This window comes from Emydura macquarii, unplaced genomic scaffold, assembly GCF_026122565.2.
Source record: "Emydura macquarii macquarii isolate MOO-44397 ecotype Brisbane River unplaced genomic scaffold, CSIRO-AGI_Emac_v2 contig_3295, whole genome shotgun sequence".
In the NCBI taxonomy this organism is placed as follows: Eukaryota; Metazoa; Chordata; order Testudines; family Chelidae; genus Emydura; species Emydura macquarii.
In genome coordinates this window covers 6305915-6324850 of record NW_027133432.1, presented here as the reverse complement: position 1 = coordinate 6324850, position 18936 = coordinate 6305915, and the positions used below count along the sequence as shown (strand labels likewise).

The window sequence follows — 18936 nt, the reverse complement described above, 5'->3', positions numbered from 1 at the left end:
AACTAATTTTAGTAACTGACGGAGAAGCACTCAGGGGAAGTGCCTCTAGTGCCTCCAAAAATTCTTTTCCACCATTGACTAAGGGATGGTACAGCTCTCAGCAGGGGAGGTAATCACTGTAGGAGTTCAAGACATTTGTATGCTGGGAAAGTTGACTCGAGAGTGGGGTTGGTACCTTTGGAGAAAAGGACACTAAGAGAGGACATGATGAATCACATACATTGTATTAACAAAAAAAGCTTGGGCAAGAAGTTAAAAAACCTCTACAGTTTGCCAACTAGCTTTTAACAGCATAATTTTAAGGATAGCAAAACAATCTTCAAAAAGATTTACCTTTAAAGCAAAAGGTAAATTACTACTTGCTAATCTGATTATTCTTGCAAATTTATTTTAGCATACCTAAAATTCAATAAGTATTTAAAATAGAAACATGCTTCTAAATTAAATGCCAAAATTTGCATTTAGAACAACAGTACTTATTCAAATCAGTGTAACAGAATAAAAGCATAAAAAATATCGGAGTAAGCTTCCTCTTTGGATACTATATTTCAGCTTCTTGTACTAGGTCTACCCACCTTTAAAGCATCTTACATTGAGTTAAGAACAGCACTTTAACTGAAGAGGTTTTTTAAAACTAGATAATTTTAGCTATTTTCTGAAGACCACAAAAACTAGTTAAATATTTTTCTAAGAATATTTTTCTTCTTGAAAAAAGCAGCAAGCATAAAATTGAATTTACAAGGAACTATTTTTATACAGTGTAAGCCACTTTATTTACATTGTTCTTCAGAGTTTTATCTATACTTCCAGTGTGTCATTTATCATCCAATGACAACTGAAAAAATCTCAAAACCAGGATGCTAGATTTACATTTATCAACAAACAATGCTATGTTTTAGCACTTTTACATTAATATTACAGAAGTGCTTGTTTTCCAAAAGACTAAGACATTGAGTGGATGTAAAGAATGTCACTTATGTTGACTATGTTTGATGGTAAAGAACAAAACTGTAGAATATATTGTCCCAGTGGTACTTTCAAGGACTCTGTCAGGTACTTTAGATTCACAATTTGGGTTTTATAGAAATCTAACAGTTTTTTCCATTTTTTTTTTTAATTTCATCAAAGTTGTTTTTTATTTAGATATACTCATGCAAGTATTTGCAATCCAAACATTACAGTCTCGTCCATGTGTACCAGGACCATCAAGTGTGATGGACTGAGTGATATGCAAATAGTAAACAGACAGCAGATGGTGAAGAGCATATTAGATTTTTAAAATTATGTATTAATAATCTATGGTATTAGCAAGAGATAATGACCATTTACTTTAAAAATGGTATCTTTATGCTGTCAGTGCCCTTTTAAAGAGCTAATTTCTATACATCATGCATAGCTGCACATCATTTCTTTGTCCGTGTTTGCCTGCCAGGTTTTGTAAATGCAGATACATCAAGACTTTCTCCACTGTTGCACTGTTCGTATAAAGTCTGAAATGTAAAAAGATAAAGGTGTCGTCATTCCCAGAATTACTTATTCAAATCAAATCAAATGAAAAAGAAATTAAATGAATTATTTATTCAAAATTTGGTTTTCAGATATATGCAAATACAGGGAAATTAATAGGAAGACAGTGTAAAGCAGTACTAGCATTAATGCAATTTAGTGTCCAGTTAGAGAAAAACATACTAAGTAAGACTACAATGGGAGAAAAAATGAACATTGAGCAATGTAGGCAGAGGAGGGACTGAAATCACCAAGATCTAAAACCAAATTTCTCTTATATCACTAATTGTTTTCTGAGATATACCAATACCATTATGGAAGGATGCAGGTATTTGCACCCAGTTCCTTCTCCCCTCCTGTGTGTGTGTGTGTGTGTGTGTGTGCAGATAAACTTCCATAGAGGAACTGGAGAAAAATTATTTGGCCATGAAACATCCTGGGTAGGTGTCCATATTGACATAGTATATGTGACATTTATCACAGGATAAAATTAATGTGGTGAGAGAGATTTGTTTCTGTCAAATGGCTGCCATCTACAAAGAATCATAGAGTTGGAAGGGACCTCAGGAGATCATCTAGTCCAACCCCCTGCTCAGAGCAGGACTAACCTCAGCTAAATAATCCCAGCAAGGGTTTTGTCAAGCCACAGCTTAAAAACCTCTAAAGCTGGAGATTCCACCACCTCCCTAGGTAACCCATTCTAGTGCTTCACCATCCTCCTAGTGAAAAACTTTTTCCTAATGTCCAACCTAGACCTCCCCCTGCAACTTGAGACCGTTGCTCCTTGTTCTGTCATCTGCCACCACTGAGAACAGCCTAGCTCCATCCTCCCCGGAACCCCCTTTCAGGTAGTTAAAGACTGCTATCAAATCCCTCATTCTTCTCTTCCGTAGACCGAACAAGCCTAGTTCCTTCAGCCTCTCCTCATAAGTCTTGTGCTCCAGCCCCCTAATCATTTTTCTTGTCCCCCGCTAGACTCTCTCTAACTTCTCCATATCCTTTTTGTAGTGGGGGATGCAAAACTGGACACAATACTCCAAATGCAGCCTCACCAATGCCGAATAGAGGGGAATGATCACTTCCCGTGATCTGCTGGCAATGATCCTACTAATGCAGCCCAATATGCTATTAGCCTTCTTGGCAACCAGGGCACACTGCTGACTCATATCCAGCTTCTTATCCACTGTTACCCCTAGGTCCTTTTCTGCAGAACTGCTGCCTAGCCCGTCGGTCCCCAGTCTGTAGCTGTGCATGGGATTCTTCCATCCTAAGTGCAGGACTCTGCACTTGTCCTTTTTGAACCTCATCAGATTTCTTTTGGCCCAATCCTCCAGTTTGTTTAGGTCCTTCTGTATCCTATCCCTACCTACCAGGGTATATACCACTCCCCCTAGCTTAGTGTCACCCACAAACTTGCTGAGGGTGCAATCTACTCCATCCTCCAGATCATTGATGAAGATGTTGAACAAAACCGGCCCCAGGACCGAACCCGAGGGGCACTCCGCTTGTGACTGGCTGCCAGCTAGACACAGAGCCATTGATCACTACTCGTTGAACCTTATGCTCTAGCCAGTTCTCTATCCATTTTATAGTCCATTCATCCAACCCATACTTCCTTAACTTGCTGACAAGAATACTGTAAGAGACCGTATCAAAAGTTTTGCTAAAGTCAAGCTATATCACGTCCACCGCTTTCCCCACATCCACAGAGCCAGTCACCTCTTCATAGAAAGCATGGAGAAATAGGTCTGACTAGCACAGATCATATCCAGGCAAGGAAGATCTATGGAGAGGCTAAGATAGGCCAGGAGAGAGTCACTACATGGCTGCTACAGAAGTGCAAGAGGGATAGAATGAAACTATTACTTGCACAGTAACATGTGCACCCAGTGTACTCAAGAGGAAGGCTTTTACCTGTTGGGACAACACATCTTCATACACCTCTAAATGATGGCAGTAAGGGCAGGGCTACCCCAACCACCCTTTAGTTCCTTTGCCATATGGAATCCTGATGTTAATAGACTCCACAGTTGTGGAGATAGGAATCAGGTCATGGAACATACATACAAACAGCACATCTTAATCACAAGTCCTGTACAGGTAAGTAACAGTGATTGTCTCCAAAGTAATAATCTGGTGAACATAGACCAGCCTGTCAAATTTTGTGTCATCTCTGGATGCCCTTACTATGGCATTATAGTGTGTCAACATGTGGCTGGGGGAAAAAAAAATATCACACTGTTGCTTTACAAATATCCATAATCGGTAGATTTCTAAGATAGAGTACTGAAGTGGACTGAGTCCTTTTGGAATGTCCAGTTACTCTTGAAGCTGGGTGTTTGTTAGAAGTTGACTGACAGAATTTCTAATCAGATCGCCTCTTCTATTGGACTCTTTCTGATGAAACAGCCTCATCTTTAACTCCCTCCTATGATGTTATGAAGTCTGGGTGATTTCCTAAAGTGTTCAGTCCTTTCTAAATAAAAACAAAAACAAATTGCTCCATAGAGAAATGCAATTTTTCTTCACCTTTGAAGGCAACTTAGGGAAACATACTGGCAGGTGTATAATTTGGTTCAAATGAAATTAAAAAACTGTTTTAGGTAAGAACTTGGTGTGGTTTCAGGATATCTAGGGTTAGGGAAAATTGGTGGGTCTGCCATTAGAGCCTGTAATTCTCCCACCTCTTCTGATCAATGTTACTGCCACTCGGAAGAATGTTTTGATGGAGAGGTGAAACAAAGAGCATGGAGCATTGGAGCTCAAAGAATAAAACCAGAAAATATAGCAGAACCAAAATTTAAGTTCCCAGGAGGCACAGATTCCTTTACTAAAGTGAAGACTTATCTGGTCTTTTAGAAATCTTGTTACCATTGGGTGAGAAAAAGTAGAAAACCCCTGTATGGTGGGCAAGAAGCTGAGATAGTTGCTAAATGAACTCTCAAAGAGCTCAGACAGATGTGAGTTCTTGAGCTGTAGAAGGTAATCTATAAGGACTGAGATATGAGACTGATGGAGACAAGGTTGGTGGGCTTATATTAAGAATCTCTTCCATTTGATGAGATAAGTGGATCCTGTGTAGTCTCTCCAATAAAAGCAGTCATTCAGCATCCATGCTATCAGATAGAGTCTTGTGGGATCTGGATATAGGATCTGTCCTTTATGCAGCCCGGGTCTACAGTGATGCTGGTGGTCAATGGGAGATCTGTCATAGTAAGTCATCATGTCGACTTATTTATGTTGCTGTACTGCGGTGTTTTCACTGTGCTGCGTCGATGGGAGACATCCTCCAGTCAATGGAGGCTTACTTTTTGGGGGGGGATAGATTAATGGCATCAACCAGAGAGCACTTCCGGGATCAATTGAGCAGGTCTCTATAGCCCGCTCAGTTGATCCCACTGCATCGATCCATGCTGTCCTGGAAGTGTAGACATACCATCTGTTATTACATCCAAGAATAAAGGTAAGGCTATTTAGTGACTGAACTAAACCTTTGGAAATCTGCATACTAAATTGCCTCAGTCAAGCAGGGGCTTTCATAATTAATTTGTCTGCATCCTGCTTGATTGTCTTTAGAATTCTTGGTATCATGGCAATTGGGAGATACACATTAGTAGAATCAGAGGACCATGGGATTAGAATTGAATCCTGGGCCACTACCCTGAAGCAGAATCAATGACATCGCCTGTTTTCTCTAGTGGAACAGGTCTACAGATGGAAAACCCCATCTTGAGAAAATGGAGTGAATCATCTTTTATCTGACACTCCTGATTGTTCATGAATTCCCTGTTGAGGTTGTCCACCAGTGAATTTTGAATTCCTGGAAGGTGAACGGCTATTAAGGTAACATCATGAGGAATGCAGAAATTCTAAAGCTGTATCACCTCCCTACACAGTGGGGAGGATCTGGTTCATTCCTGCTTGTTTAGGTAAAATATAACAGTTGTGTTGGTCATTACTTGAACAGAGATCTCTGCCAGAAAGACTTCTCATTTTTGATGGATAGCTCTCAACTCCAGTATATTTATGTGAAGTGATATTTCTTGCGGTCACCAAAGCCTTGAGTTTGCAGGTTATCTATATTGTCTACCCATTCTAGGGAAGATGCATCCATAACAAGGACCTTAGAGGTGGAGGGGAAAAGGGAACTCTTTTGCAGACTCTGTGGATCTATCTACTATTTCAAAGATAGTTTTACTATTAGTGGAAGGTGCACCAGCATGTTCAGCAATGTTTGCCTGGCTGATGTACTGTCCTCACAAAGCTTCATAAAGCTTTGCAGGTGAAGTCTGGAGCCTGAGGTATCGTTGTTCTGGGGTGAGTGTTTAAGTGGGTACAAACGTTTAGCACTGTGAACTCTCTCTGGAGGCAGATAGTTCAATATGGCCCCCAAAACTCTATTCTCTCAGTTGGGGTCAGTACTGATTTTTTTCTCTGTATATAAAACAGTCCCAAATTGCAAGAATAGAAGATGAAGCTGATGAATGCTGTTTTCTGCATGTTGGTGAGAGCTTGCCCAAACCAATCATCTACATATGGGAAGATTTGGCTTCCTATTCTTCTGAGGTAGGTTGCCACAACAGCAAGCCACTTTATAAATACCTTGAGAGCTACTGACAGGTCAAATGGTAAAACTTGCATTGGCAGCAATGGTTCCCAACCATAAACCTCAGATACCTTCTGTGGGCCCAGTGGATCACAATGTGAAAATGTTCCTTGAAGATCAAGAGCAGTGTACCAGTCATTTGAGTCCAGGGTGGGAATGCTGGTGGTTATACACCATTAATATTTTTGATGTAGGTGTTCTATCTTCTGAGATCCAGGATTGGCTGGAGGTCTCCCCTTCTTTCTGGGGATGAGGAAGTACCTCTAATGGAAGTATTTTTCCTTTCAGATGAGTGACCTCTCCTATTGCTTCAAAAGTTAGAAGAATTGTACTTCTTGATCTAACATGTTGTCATAAGAGAGATCCCTGAACAGTGATGGGGAGGCTAGTGAAGGGACTGAAGTTGAATTACATATCTCACCTGTATTATCAATAACAGAATTTCAAAAGATGTGGAAATTGGATAGGTAGTCTCCAAAGAAAGGAGATGGGACAAGTAGATCCATTACAATTGCTCGTTCCTGGGTGAGCAGTCAAATCTGCCGTCTTGAAGATAGAGAAGAAAGATTTCCTCCTAGGAAGCTTCCACTACTTCTTTGGAGGATTTGTCTGCTTGTATTGTTGGTAAGCACCAGACCTCTGGTAAGGCTGAAGTTTGAGATGTTTATGTCTGGGAGCTGAGGGTTGCTCTAGAATCCTTGATTGATGGCAATACCTCATCTGCCTTTTCATTAAGCCTGTAGCAAAGCTTTTGGTACCGTCTCCCACAAAATTCTTTTCAGCAAGTTAAAGTAGTATGGGTTGGATGAATGGACTATAAGATGGAGAGAAAGCTGGCTAGATCATTGGGCTTAACGGATAGTGATCAACGGCTCGATGTCTAGTAGACAGTCGGTAATAAATGGAGTGCCTCAGGGGTCGTGCTGGGGCCGGTTTTCTTCAACATCTTCATTAATGATCTGGAGGATGAGGTGGATTGCACCCTCAAAATGTTTGCAAATGACACTAAACTGGGGGGAGTGGTACATATGCTGTAGGGATCGGATACAGTGTGAGCTAGACAAATTGGAGGATTGGGCCAAAAGAAATCTGATGAGGTTCAATAAGGACAAGTGCAGAGTCCTGCACTTAGGAAGGAAGAATCCCATACACTGCTACAGACTGGGGATCAACTGGCTAGGCAGCAGTTCTGCAGTAAAGGACCTGGGGTTTACAGTGAACAAGAAGCTGGATATGAGTCAACAGTGTGCCCTGGTTGCCAAGAAGGCTAACGGCATATTAGGTTGCAGTAGTAGGAGCATTGCCAGAAGATCGAAGAAAGTGATTATTCCCCTCTATTCGGCATTGGTGAGGCCGCATTTAGAGTATTGTGTCCAGTTTTGGGCCCCCACTACAGAAAGGATGTGGACAAATTGGAGAGAGTCCAGAAGAGGGCAGCAAAAATGATTAGGGGCTGGAGCACATGACTTATGAGGAAAGGGTGAGGAAACTGAGCTTGTTTAGTCTGTAGAAGAGAAGACTGAAGGGGATTTGATAGCAGCCTTTAACTATCTGATAAGAGGTTCGAGGAAGGATGGAGCTAGGCTATTCTCAGTGGTAGTAGATGACAGAATTAGGAGCAATGGTCTCAAGTTGCAGTGGGGGAGGTCTAGGTTGGATATTAGGAAATACTTTTTCACTAAGGGGGTGGTGAAGCACTGGAAGGGGTTACCTAGGGAGGTGGTGGAATCTCTATCCTTAGAGGTTTTTTTTAGTGCAGCTTGATAAAGCACTGGCTGGGATGATTTAGTTGGGGTTGGGTCCTGCTTTGAGCAGGGGGTTGGACAAATGACCTCCTGAGGTCCCTTCCAACCCTAATTTTCTATGATTAAGCAACCTACCCTCTCAGTAAGCTATTTTCACTTCCTTAGCTATCATTGACAAGTGGAGCCAGGAAGATCTAAGCTTCTTTATGTATGTCTTCATAGATTAGATGATGTGTCTGCTGCATTAAGGACTACCTGACGCCATGTTCTTGCTACCACCTGAGCCTCTGCTACAACAGACTTGAACTCCTCCCTTGACTCATGGAAGTTTGGAAATTTCTGAACAATATTTTACACAGAGTCCAAATTAATAAAGTATTTAGCTGGTACAGCTTCGTAGTTTGAAATCCTAATTTACAGGCTGGAGGTGAAGTAGTCCTTCCTGATACAAAAGTCCAACATTTTGGTTCCTTTCTTTCGGCACAGACCTCTGCTGCCCTTGCTATGGAGGAGAATATTCTTCCTTGGTGGATCAGGAGAGAAAGAACTGGGTCTCATCTGAGTAGCTGACACCATCTCCTGAGATAGGGATTGCCCCAAGGACTCCAGTAGTTCCAGGGATGCTGGTATGCATATGGGGCTGGTGGACAAGATGGAGGGTACTGCAGATCTAGAGCTCTGTTATATTTGTGGTTATAAATGACAGCCAGATGACCTAGACTCTACCCAGAATATCCAGCAGCAAAGGATAGACTGAGTTTAAAGCCACAAGGGACCACCAGATCATCTAATCTGACTGTTGGGATATATGAGAGGCCACCACCACCACTTCCCAGCACCCACGCTCTAAAGCTAACAACTGAAATTAGACCATAGTGTTACAGCCCACAGGAGACTGCTGGTTATATGCCACAGACAGAGTATAAGAGAGACTGAGGAGCACCAGTGCCCAAGGCCCCTGCCAAGGGTTGACTCAGCCAGCTAAGCATATGAAAGAAAGAGAGAGAATAATCAGTGCTACCTCAGAGCCCTTGTCCTCCATATCCAATGTCCCACCTCCAGCTGTGGCCATCCCTGATGCTTCAGGAAAAGGAAATTAAAAAAACACCCCTGAAAACCTTGGGTGAAAAAATCCGTCTCTCACACCTGCATGTGGTCAGCTGAAACCCTGAATGGATTTTTAGGAACATAAGACAAACCAGAAGTGAGCCCCATGGCTGTTGAGCCCTGCACCCAGACCATCACAAGTAACCCAGTCATACAATTACACTCATAAATTTAACTAGGCAAGAGAAGGTTCTCTGCTTCTTTTCTGATCCAGAAAAGGAAGAGGAATATTTCTCATGGAATTTGGAGCTGTTCCCATAGGAGTGCTTGGAGCCTGAACTAAGTGAGCTCTTCCCAGTGCTGGGAAAAGAAAAGAGTGCCAGGGTTGGTACTGTGCTGAAGGCAACACCTTCCTAGAGGCTAGCAGCAAAGACTCTGGTACTGAGGAAATAGAAACATCTTTTGTAACAAGTTACACTCGACACTGAATGAGTCGAGGTTGATGTTGGTATTGAGGTTGATGGTAAACAAGGATCAGTACCACATGACAGGATATTGCCAAAGATTTGGGACCATAGGCATAGTTTTAATTTGGCTGATGTTATTGGTACAAGCGTATTCAGTACATAAACTTCTGAAAGAGAAACATCTTAAAACGAGATTATCTTGCACTATATATCGTCTTTGAAAAAGATTTGCAAACAGCACATCAATAATGTGCCCTTCACCCAGACAAGTCAGGCATCTTGTATGGCCATCATTTAATAGCATTACTGCCTCACACAATGCTCAGTTCTTAAATCCTGGGGACTTGTGCTCAGTCATGATGAGACTGCAGCAGTATGAAGTACCTTACAGGAAAGAAAAGGAAAGTTTGCAAAGCAAGAAATGTAAACTCTATAAAGATTTCTATTACTAAATCCCATCTAAGTACTAATCAATTAATTATTTACAAGAATTTACACATAAAAGGAAGCCACATGATGTACAAAGAAGCTTAGTGTGAAATCTTTGACTAAAAGCCATAGGTTGTGAGAAGGGACTGAGGGGTGGTTGGGACATCCCTCTGTTAGAGCCATGAGGACATTCAGGGCGCATGTGCTGCCCCAACATGTATTGCTGATCAAAAGACTCCAGCCTGAATGCACTGGGCACACGTGCCCCAGCAGTGGAATTTATAGACAACTACTCAGAGAAGTGGTAGTCATCACAGTGCTGCTCAGTTTGAACTATTCTGAACAGCCTCTTATACCTTCCTGTCCACAGGGGGTCATAAAGGGCCACGCTGACATCCAGAGACAGGCCCAAGAGCGAAGAACTGGAAGCCGTTGCCAAATCTGTCTTCTGATGTATCATGGAAGTCCCAGTTCAGTTTAGAGAGTCTGAGGTAGCTCTTGGACAGGATGAGCGAGAATTCGGGAGAGGCACACCACATTTCCACTGTCTTCCCAACAGGAGGGTGGATAAGCTGTATCAGCTCTGTGGGGATGCCTGGGAGGACAATAGGGAGCTCTGTCTCATGAACATTTTTGTTCAGTGAATATTTTAAAGGTTTTCCATATGTAACAGACAAGTAAACCTCACCCACCCTTTACAGGATTTTTGCAGAATGGGAAGATGCTGCACAGCTGGTTGGTTTGGATCCACTTCCAATCCACCTTCTCAGGCTGACTCCTTAACTGAATTGGGATTGGGGTGGGGAGGGGTGTTGAGAGAAGGATTAGACTCCCCCTGACCCATACAGCAATGGAAAAAGTCCCTCAGGACACAGGTAAAGAGAGATTGCTGGCTGGGAAATAAGAGATCTCTTGGGTACATTTTATATTTTTGGAGGAAAGATGAGAGGATTCTTTGTGGGAAAAAAGAAGAGTAGGAAGGCCAGGGCTTCCGGTTGAAGTGATTCTCTACTGGGAGAGAAGGAGGTTCCCCCTACCCAACCTCCCTGAGACAGACTATATCTCCTACCTCTAATATTGTCTTGTAAATCCCAGACTAGATCTAAGCTCTCCTGGAGACCCTCTTGGATGTCTGTGGGGAGTTGGGAGCAGTCAGTCATTTCACTGGGGTGAAGTGTTAATAAAGCAGAGTGTGGTCATCCAATTCCCCAACCCTATTCAAGACTGTTTGTGGAGTAGAACAGAATGGCAGAATGGACCCACTGTCTAAGACTGCAGGAAGAGGCAAAAGAGGCACATTTTAAGCTGCTATTCCCACATCTTTTTCTAGAATGTTATCTGGAGCTCTCCTGAGGCCTGAAAGAAAGATGACACCTTGACAGAAGGGTATTAAGCTGCTTCCAGAGAGAGAAAGGAATAACTGGGGAAACATGCCTGAACACCAGGAGGAGGAAAAGCAGCAGAAATAAAACCCTGCATCTGGACTGGATGCCTGACAGACAGATGAAGATTTGCTCATTCATCCATATTGATGGCAGGGAGGTGCTGCAGTGCTAGCCCACTTCACAGCAGCTTGTTACCTTTGGTCAGAGCAGAACTACATGACATGGGACTGTGTCGGAGAGGAGACAGAGAAAGGAAAGCAGAAGTCAGAACAGGAAAACTAGGGAGAGAAACATTTATTGGGCAAAGCAAGGAGAGGATTAAAAATCCTGTAACCAACACCATTCTTACTCTCACTCCACTCCAGAGGACCATGAGAAATGATAACTGCAGATTAGTACATTTTCATGACAGTATAGCACATGCCCTTTATATCAGGAAGTAAAGTTTTGAAATACTTATTCCTATTAGATTTGTGATGCACAAACTTATTTTAACTTAACCAATTATATTTAAGTGAAATTTGAACAGCAGATTGGTATAAAATCTGTACTCACTCTAGCAGCTCTAGAAATAGAGTTGGGAGAGTTCAGATCAATAAGTTGGCCAAGGATGCGCTTCATTTCTTCTGTTGTTCCTTTTGTATTTAGAGCACCTATGGCTATTCAAAGAGAATGCAGATTTCAATATAACTAAAAGTGTAATTTACAAAATGCATACAATTAGTCTTTTGTTGGAATATAAGAATTGCAGAATTAAGGTACTTCAATCTTGCCAACACATACACAAGTGTACTAGAAACACTTAGCATAACTCCAATAACTAGAGAAAGCACACAAAAAGGCATTCTCCTTTAAAATCAAAATACATTTAGAGAAATCTAGACAATGTTTGCTAATTTACTGTAATATAGTTTTCAGATAAAATGTAAAAATTACCTGTCTCTGAATGGGTTTGAATGTGCACATATGGATGAGTCAACAATTCAGAAATGGATATTCTTTGTTTAGGGTTCCTTATTAAACAGCGCTACAAAAATAAAAAGATTGAAAAAGTGGTTTAGGGGTGGCTGAGTATTTGAAGCTTTGTCTTCCACAGTTAAATACACATGCTCAATTTCCTGAATCATATGCTGGTATCCATGTACAATTTTGTAATTTACAAAACTTGTTTTGGTAAGATAATATCAAATTGGTTGTATCCATTGAACTGGAAGCAAGCTTTAACACATAAGAATCCTCATCTCTTAAAACCAAGATACCTAGAAATCTCTTCACAGACGAGAAACTGAAATACTCCTGTATTATCACTCCTTTCTAGCCATCAGGCATGTAACCAAATGGCAGAGGAGTAAGCCTGGACCTCCTGTAGTAAAGGCTAAAGTACTCTGACATTGTTTAGTTAGGAATAGAACTGGGAAAAATATTTTGACCAAAATTTCTTTTCTTGGTTGAGAATGCAGATTACGGTCAACTGAAACATTTCACAAATTTGTATAGAAAAAAACCCATTCTATTTTTCTGTTTGAAATGACTGTTTCAAAATTTCCTTCAATTTTATTTAAAAAATAACTAAAAAAATCAAACAAAACATTTAGTTCAGCCAGAAAATTTTTTCCTCTTTTTTAGAAATGCCAACTAAACAAAGAATCATTCTTCAAGCTCTATATAAGAGGCATAACTTTTTCATGTCGAAGGATTAACATACATATACCACATTCACCAGCTAATAATCATAACAGACTTCCATGGGCCGTGATTACCTTGTCACCAGTGAACCAGAATAGAGCCATCCTCTAGTTGTGTTTTAAATGGAGACAACTTACAAGTTACAAAAGGAGTACACTAACAATGGAGCCTTTGACTGTTTGGACAGATCACTTTGGAATACACCTTTACATACCGATTATATTATTATATTACACACCTATTATTGAAAATGGATCAAGTAATACAACTGGCTGTGACCCAGTTTTACATTATGCAACATAAATCATTAGTATTTTCATTAAGTTTCTCAGTTCATGCCCCACAAATTTCAGGTGTCCCTCCTAAAGGTATGTGCAAAACTTACCCAGCCCTATTGACCACCCTCTGCAGAGTCAACTGCCTTCACCAGGTCAAGAAGAATGTCTGGATCTGAATCCATATTCCCTGCTAAGTAGCACAGCCAGCCACTGGACTGTTTTGACTTTTGAGAGACATGAAAAATTTGGCTAGGTTTCAATTTACGGGGAGTAGTGGAAGAAAGCTTTTTTTTTTTTCTGTGCAGAGCATATGCTGCACTTGTATTGTGACTCAGCTAAAGCAACCAGGTCATACTGCCTAATATACATTAATTACTTATCACATTTGCAGATTGACCTGAAAAACCATGCTCAAGCTAGAGGAAGCCATACAGTTAATCTTAGCATTCGCTAGTCTTCATTTTGGTGGTCATATCCATCATTATATGCACAATCAGAATTATGACCAGTGAGAATCAAATTAGAAAATATTTCAGAAGTCAAGTCACATCTGCTCTAACTACAACTGTCTAGGAAAGGAACAACCATCACTTGAATTTGAATTCAGCTTTTAAAACAAATAAAAATATTAAAGAAAATTACCTTCAATACATCCTGGAGATCTTTTTCTGCAATATCAGGGAACTCTATTTCATAACTAGGATCAATTATAGCATGAAGTTTAGTGATCTGATTTGTTATGTGCTGAAATGGAGTCCTCCCATAAGTCATACAATATAAAATACATCCCAATGACCAAACATCACTTTTGGGGCTAATCTAAAAACAAAGAAAAAGTAATTATTTGAACAACAACTGATCTTTTTCGTTTAAAAGGGAATGATCTATTTTCTCTTAGTTACCAAGCATCATTTACTTTGTGTAATATAATTTCACTTACACAATAAGATACAATAGGGTGTGTGTTACACAGTGTGATGACCTACCTTAATGATTATGCACAAAAGCCAAAGGCAGAGTGCCATTAACTGCCAAGACATGCAATTATTATATCATGAACACAAATCCTGGAATATGTTGTTATAATATTAACTCATAAAGAACTATATTCAACATGAGAATTATTTTTTTTTATGAGGAACAGATGGCCTTTCCCAAGTGTAACCCAACTTAAACAGCTAAAGAGTTGGTGATAAAATGAAAACAAAATATTTGATTGTAAAGTTGAACTTTTGATGCTTTTGATGGTTTCTTAAAACTTTTCTTTCCTCTTGACATCCCTTCACAAAGATGGCGGTGAAGAAAAAATGCAAAGGAAATTCCCTCTCCTGCACAATGACTGCATTATCTGGGATGATGATGATGTAGGGCTTTGTTTTTTGTTTTGGTTTTTTTTATGGTAAATGATCCCAGAACTGCCTCCATATCAGTCATTAGTGGGTGGAAGGTGTGGGGAGGAAGAAGGTGACAGTTTAGCCTCAGTTCAAATATATAACCCTGCAGAAGTTCTTTTCTTCAGCTTTTTCCTCACTAACCCTATCACCCATGTATAGTAAAATTATAAATGGGAAGAGACTACACAGCTGATCCTGAAAGCCCATACAAGCAGAGGATCTGATAGCCACCAACATGGATCAATTAGAAGGGAAGATAAGTTAGTGGCTGTTTAATAAAAGTTGCATCCATTCCAATTAGGTGTGTGCGCGCCCCGTGCACAGATTCCCGGAACCTTTTTCCTTAGCACACCCGCAGGGCCGGGTACGGCGCCCCCTGGAGTGCCGCGCTCATGTCGCGGTATATAGGGCACCGCCGGCCCCGCGGGTCCCCAGTCCCTTCTTTCTGCCAACTCCGACAGTGGGGACGGGGGGTGGGTTTGGAATGGATATGAGCAACACATCTCGAAGAACAACAGTTACTGGTAAGTAACCCTGTTTTCTCTCTTCGAGTGATTGCTCATATGCATTCCAATTAGGTGACTAATTTAGCAATACTGTAGGCGGCGGGTAGGAGTCACTGGCGAGCAGCTCTATTCAGCACAGCCCTGCCCACTGCTGCATCATCCCTCGCCTGTTCGACAATGGCATAATGCGTCGTAAAGGTATGTACCGACGACCAGGTCGCCGCTCTGCATATGTCTTGCAGAGGTACACTCTCTAGAAAGGCCGCGGAGGATGCTTGAGCTCTGGTCGAATGTGCCATCACCGGGCCGGGGAGGGGCATCCCTGCCCTGTCGTAGCAAGTCTTAATACAGGCTACAATCCATGAAGAAATTCTTTGGGTGGATACGGGAGAGCCTTTCATACGGTCTGCTACCGCTACAAATAGTTGTGTAGATTTTCGGAAGGGCCTGGTTCTCTCTAAGTAGTGTGCTAGGGCCCGTCTGACATCTAGGGAATGCCACCTGCGCTCATTAGCCGACCCATGGGGCTTCGGGAAGAACACAGGGAGGAAGATTTCCTGATTACAATGGAATTGTGATACCACCTTGGGCAGGAAAGCTGGGTGAGGTCGTAATCTGACCTTGTCTTTAAAGAAGACCGTGTAAGGGGGCTCCGATGTCAATGCCCTCAATTCAGAAACCCTCCTGGCTGAAGTAATGGCCACCAGGAAGGATACCTTCCAGGAAAGGACCAATAGAGAGCATGTAGCCATAGGCTCAAAGGGGGGACCTGTTAGCATGGAGAGTACTAGGTTTAAATCCCAAGGAGGAGTAGGATCTCTCACTTGTGGGAATACTCTTTCGATACCCTTAAGGAATCTGACTGACATGGGGTGGGAAAAAGAGAGCGCCCCTCCCATGGCTGATGGAAAGCCGAGATGGCTGCCAGATGTACCTTGAGGGAGGCCAGGGCTAGGCCCTGGGTTTTAAGGTGTAAAAGGTACTCTAAGACCATCTGTATGGGCGAACTACCTGGGAAGAATCCTTTGTCTCTCGCCCAACCAGTAAATCGCCTCCACTTAGCCTTGTATGTAATTTGCGTGGAGGGTTTTCTACTACCTAGTAAAATGTGCTGAACCTGTAGGGAGCATGCTCTCTCTCCCTCTGTCAGCCAGAGAGCCTCCAGGCTGTCAGGTGGAGGGGGTCCAGGTCCGGGTGCAACAAGCGCCCTTGGTCCTGGGAGAGCAGGTCGCACCTCTTGGGAAGTGGGATCGGAGGAGCAATAGAGAGGTCGATCAGAGTACTGTACCAGTACTGCCTTGGCCACGCTGGGGCAATGAGAATGACGTTCGCTTTGTCCCTCTTGATTTTGAGCAGGACTTGAGGGAGAAGCGGAATGGGGGGAAATGCATACATCAGACCCCCTACCCATTGAATCAGAAAGGCGTCTGATAAGGAACCCTGCTCTCGCCCCCGGAGAGAGCAGAACCTCGGGCATTTCCTGTTCGCGGATGAAGCGAACAGGTCCAGTTGGGGAGTACCCCACTGCTGGAAGATTGAAGTCACTACGTCTTGATGCAGTGACCATTCGTGTCGGGGTAAGAACGATCTGCTGAGGCGATCCGCCTCGTCGTTCCTGCTCCCCGGGAGGTGAGAGGCGACTAGATGAAAGTCGTGCCTCACTGCAAAGTCCCATAGGCGTACAGCCTCTTGGCATAAGGTCAAGGAACGTGCCCCTCCCTGCCTGTTCATGTAGAACATGGCTGCGGTGTTGTCTGTGAGGACTTGCACTACTTTGCCCTTGAGGAACTGGAGGAAGGTCCTGCAAGCCAGCCGGACCGCTCTTAGCTCTCGGACATTGATATGTAGAGCTCTCTCCGCTGGAGACCACAATCCCTGGGTACCTAGGTCTTTGCTGATGTGGGCTCCCCATCCCAAATCCGAAGCGTCCGTGATAAGGACCACTGACGGGGTCAGGTCTGTGAACGGGACTCCCTTGAGCACCTCCCTCGGAGACCTCCACCACTCCAGGGAGGACAGCACCTGTGGGGGAACCGTGACCACCTTGGTCAGTACATGCCTGGAAGGAGTATAGACTGAAGCCAGCCAAGCTTGCATGGGTCTTAGTTTAAGACGAGCTAGCTTAACCACATAAGTGGAAGCTGCCATATGGCCCAACAGCTGGAGGCAATGTCTGGCCGTTGTCGTGGGAGACCTATAGAGGTCTGCAATGATGGAACCCATAGCTTGGAAACGGGGCTGTGGGAGGAAGGCTCTTGCACATCGAGCGTCTAAGGTGGCTCCAATAAATTCTATGCGCTGCACCGGGGTGAGAGTGGACTTCTGCTCATTAATGAGCAATCCAAGTCTGGTGCACGTGGCGCAAGTTAGTTCAAGGCTGTTCTGGACGTGTGTCCTGGACCTGCCCTTGATGAGCCAGTCGTCCAGGTAGGGAAAAATTTGTACCCCTTTACGACGGAGGTGTGCAGCCACCGCCGCCATGCATTTGGTAAAGACCCTGGGAGCCGAGGATAGGCCGAATGGGAGAGCCGTAAATTGATAATGATCTCCCTTAATACAAAACCTTAGGAATTTCCTATGACCTGAGAAGATAGATATATGAAAGTATGCATCCTTTAGATCTAGGGCTGCATACCAGTCCCCGGGATCTAAGGCGGGAATTATGGACGCCAGTGAGAGCATACGGAATTTAATTCGCCTTATAAACTTATTCAGGCGACGGAGGTCCAGTATAGGTCTCAGCCCACCCTTGGCCTTTGGAATTAAGAAATATCTGGAGTAAAAACCTTTTCCTTTTTCACCCGGGGGCACAACCTCTACCGCGCCTAAGCGCAATAGGGAGTGAGCCTCCTGCACTAGCCGCTCCTCATGACCCGGAACCCCTATGGGGGACAGGGCCGGAGGAGTGTTAGGGGGAAAGGCCGTGAGCTGGAGAGCATAGCCATTAAGAATCACTCCTAGGACCCATCGGTCAGTCGTGATTGCTTCCCAGGCCGGATAATATGGTCGAAGCCGATTGTCAAAGGGCCGGTCCCCCTCCCCGATAGAAGGAAGAGTGCCAGCCTCAAAATCGCTGTCAAAAGCGTTTATTACCGTTTCCAGATCCGGTTTTTCCACCCTGCTGCGCCCGCACCGAAGAGCCCCGCCGGTCCCGGCGATTGGGGCCTCTGAAACGCTCCCGGCCCCTCCTTGGCTGGGAAGGCCTGGGCGGTGGTCTGGGTGGGGGGGGTGGGCGACGTTGCGGTTGGCCCCGAAACTGCCTGCCCGTTGACTGGGGGTATAAAGCCCCAGCAATCTAAGGGTTGCCCTGGAATCCTTTAGGGCATGTAATTTATCGTCAGTCCTCTCCGAAAAGAGGCCTGATCCTTCAAAAGGCAGGTCCTGTATAGTTTGCTGGACCTCATTAGAGAGACCCGAAGCCTGCAACCAGGAGCAGCGGCGCATAACTACTGCCGAAGCCATAGCTCTGCCCGCAGTGTCTGCGGCATCACTGGCCGACTGTAAGGCCGCTCTGGCCACAACCTCTCCCTCCTGAGCCACCGTGGCAAGGTCTGTAGCCTGGTCTGGGGGAAGCGCCGCTACTAAGCGGTGCAGGGAGGCCCACAAATTCTGGTTATACTTTCCCAGAAGCGCCTGGTGGTTAGCCACCCTTAGCTGTAAAGCAGCGGTGGAGTAAACCCTACGTCCAAAGAGGTCTAATTTCTTCCCTTCTTTGTCCTTGGGAGTACTTCCCTGCCCCCCTGCCGGTCCCTTTGGTTGGCCGCATCGACCACAAGAGTACCTGGAGCAGGGTGGGTATAAAGGAACTCAAAATGTTCCTTGGGGACGTAATATTTTCTCTCCGTACCCTTGGATGTAGGGGGAGCGGAGGAAGGCGTCTGCCAGAC

General features: G+C 43.6%; 1 protein-coding gene across 2 annotated transcripts in view; it reads right to left on the bottom strand.

The window, feature by feature from the left end:
- Positions 1-219: 219 nt before the first annotated feature.
- TTK (TTK protein kinase) overlaps positions 220-18936 on the bottom strand; it is a 92880-nt gene continuing 74163 nt past the window's right edge. For both annotated transcript variants that reach the window (XM_067532656.1, XM_067532655.1), the window contains exons 20-23: positions 13792-13968; positions 12122-12212; positions 11741-11844; positions 220-1490 (exon numbers count right to left, since the gene is read on the bottom strand). In XM_067532656.1, the coding sequence (XP_067388757.1) occupies positions 1404-1490; positions 11741-11844; positions 12122-12212; positions 13792-13968 (459 nt within the window). In that variant the 3' untranslated portion in view covers positions 220-1403. The remainder of the gene's footprint in view (positions 1491-11740; positions 11845-12121; positions 12213-13791; positions 13969-18936) is intronic.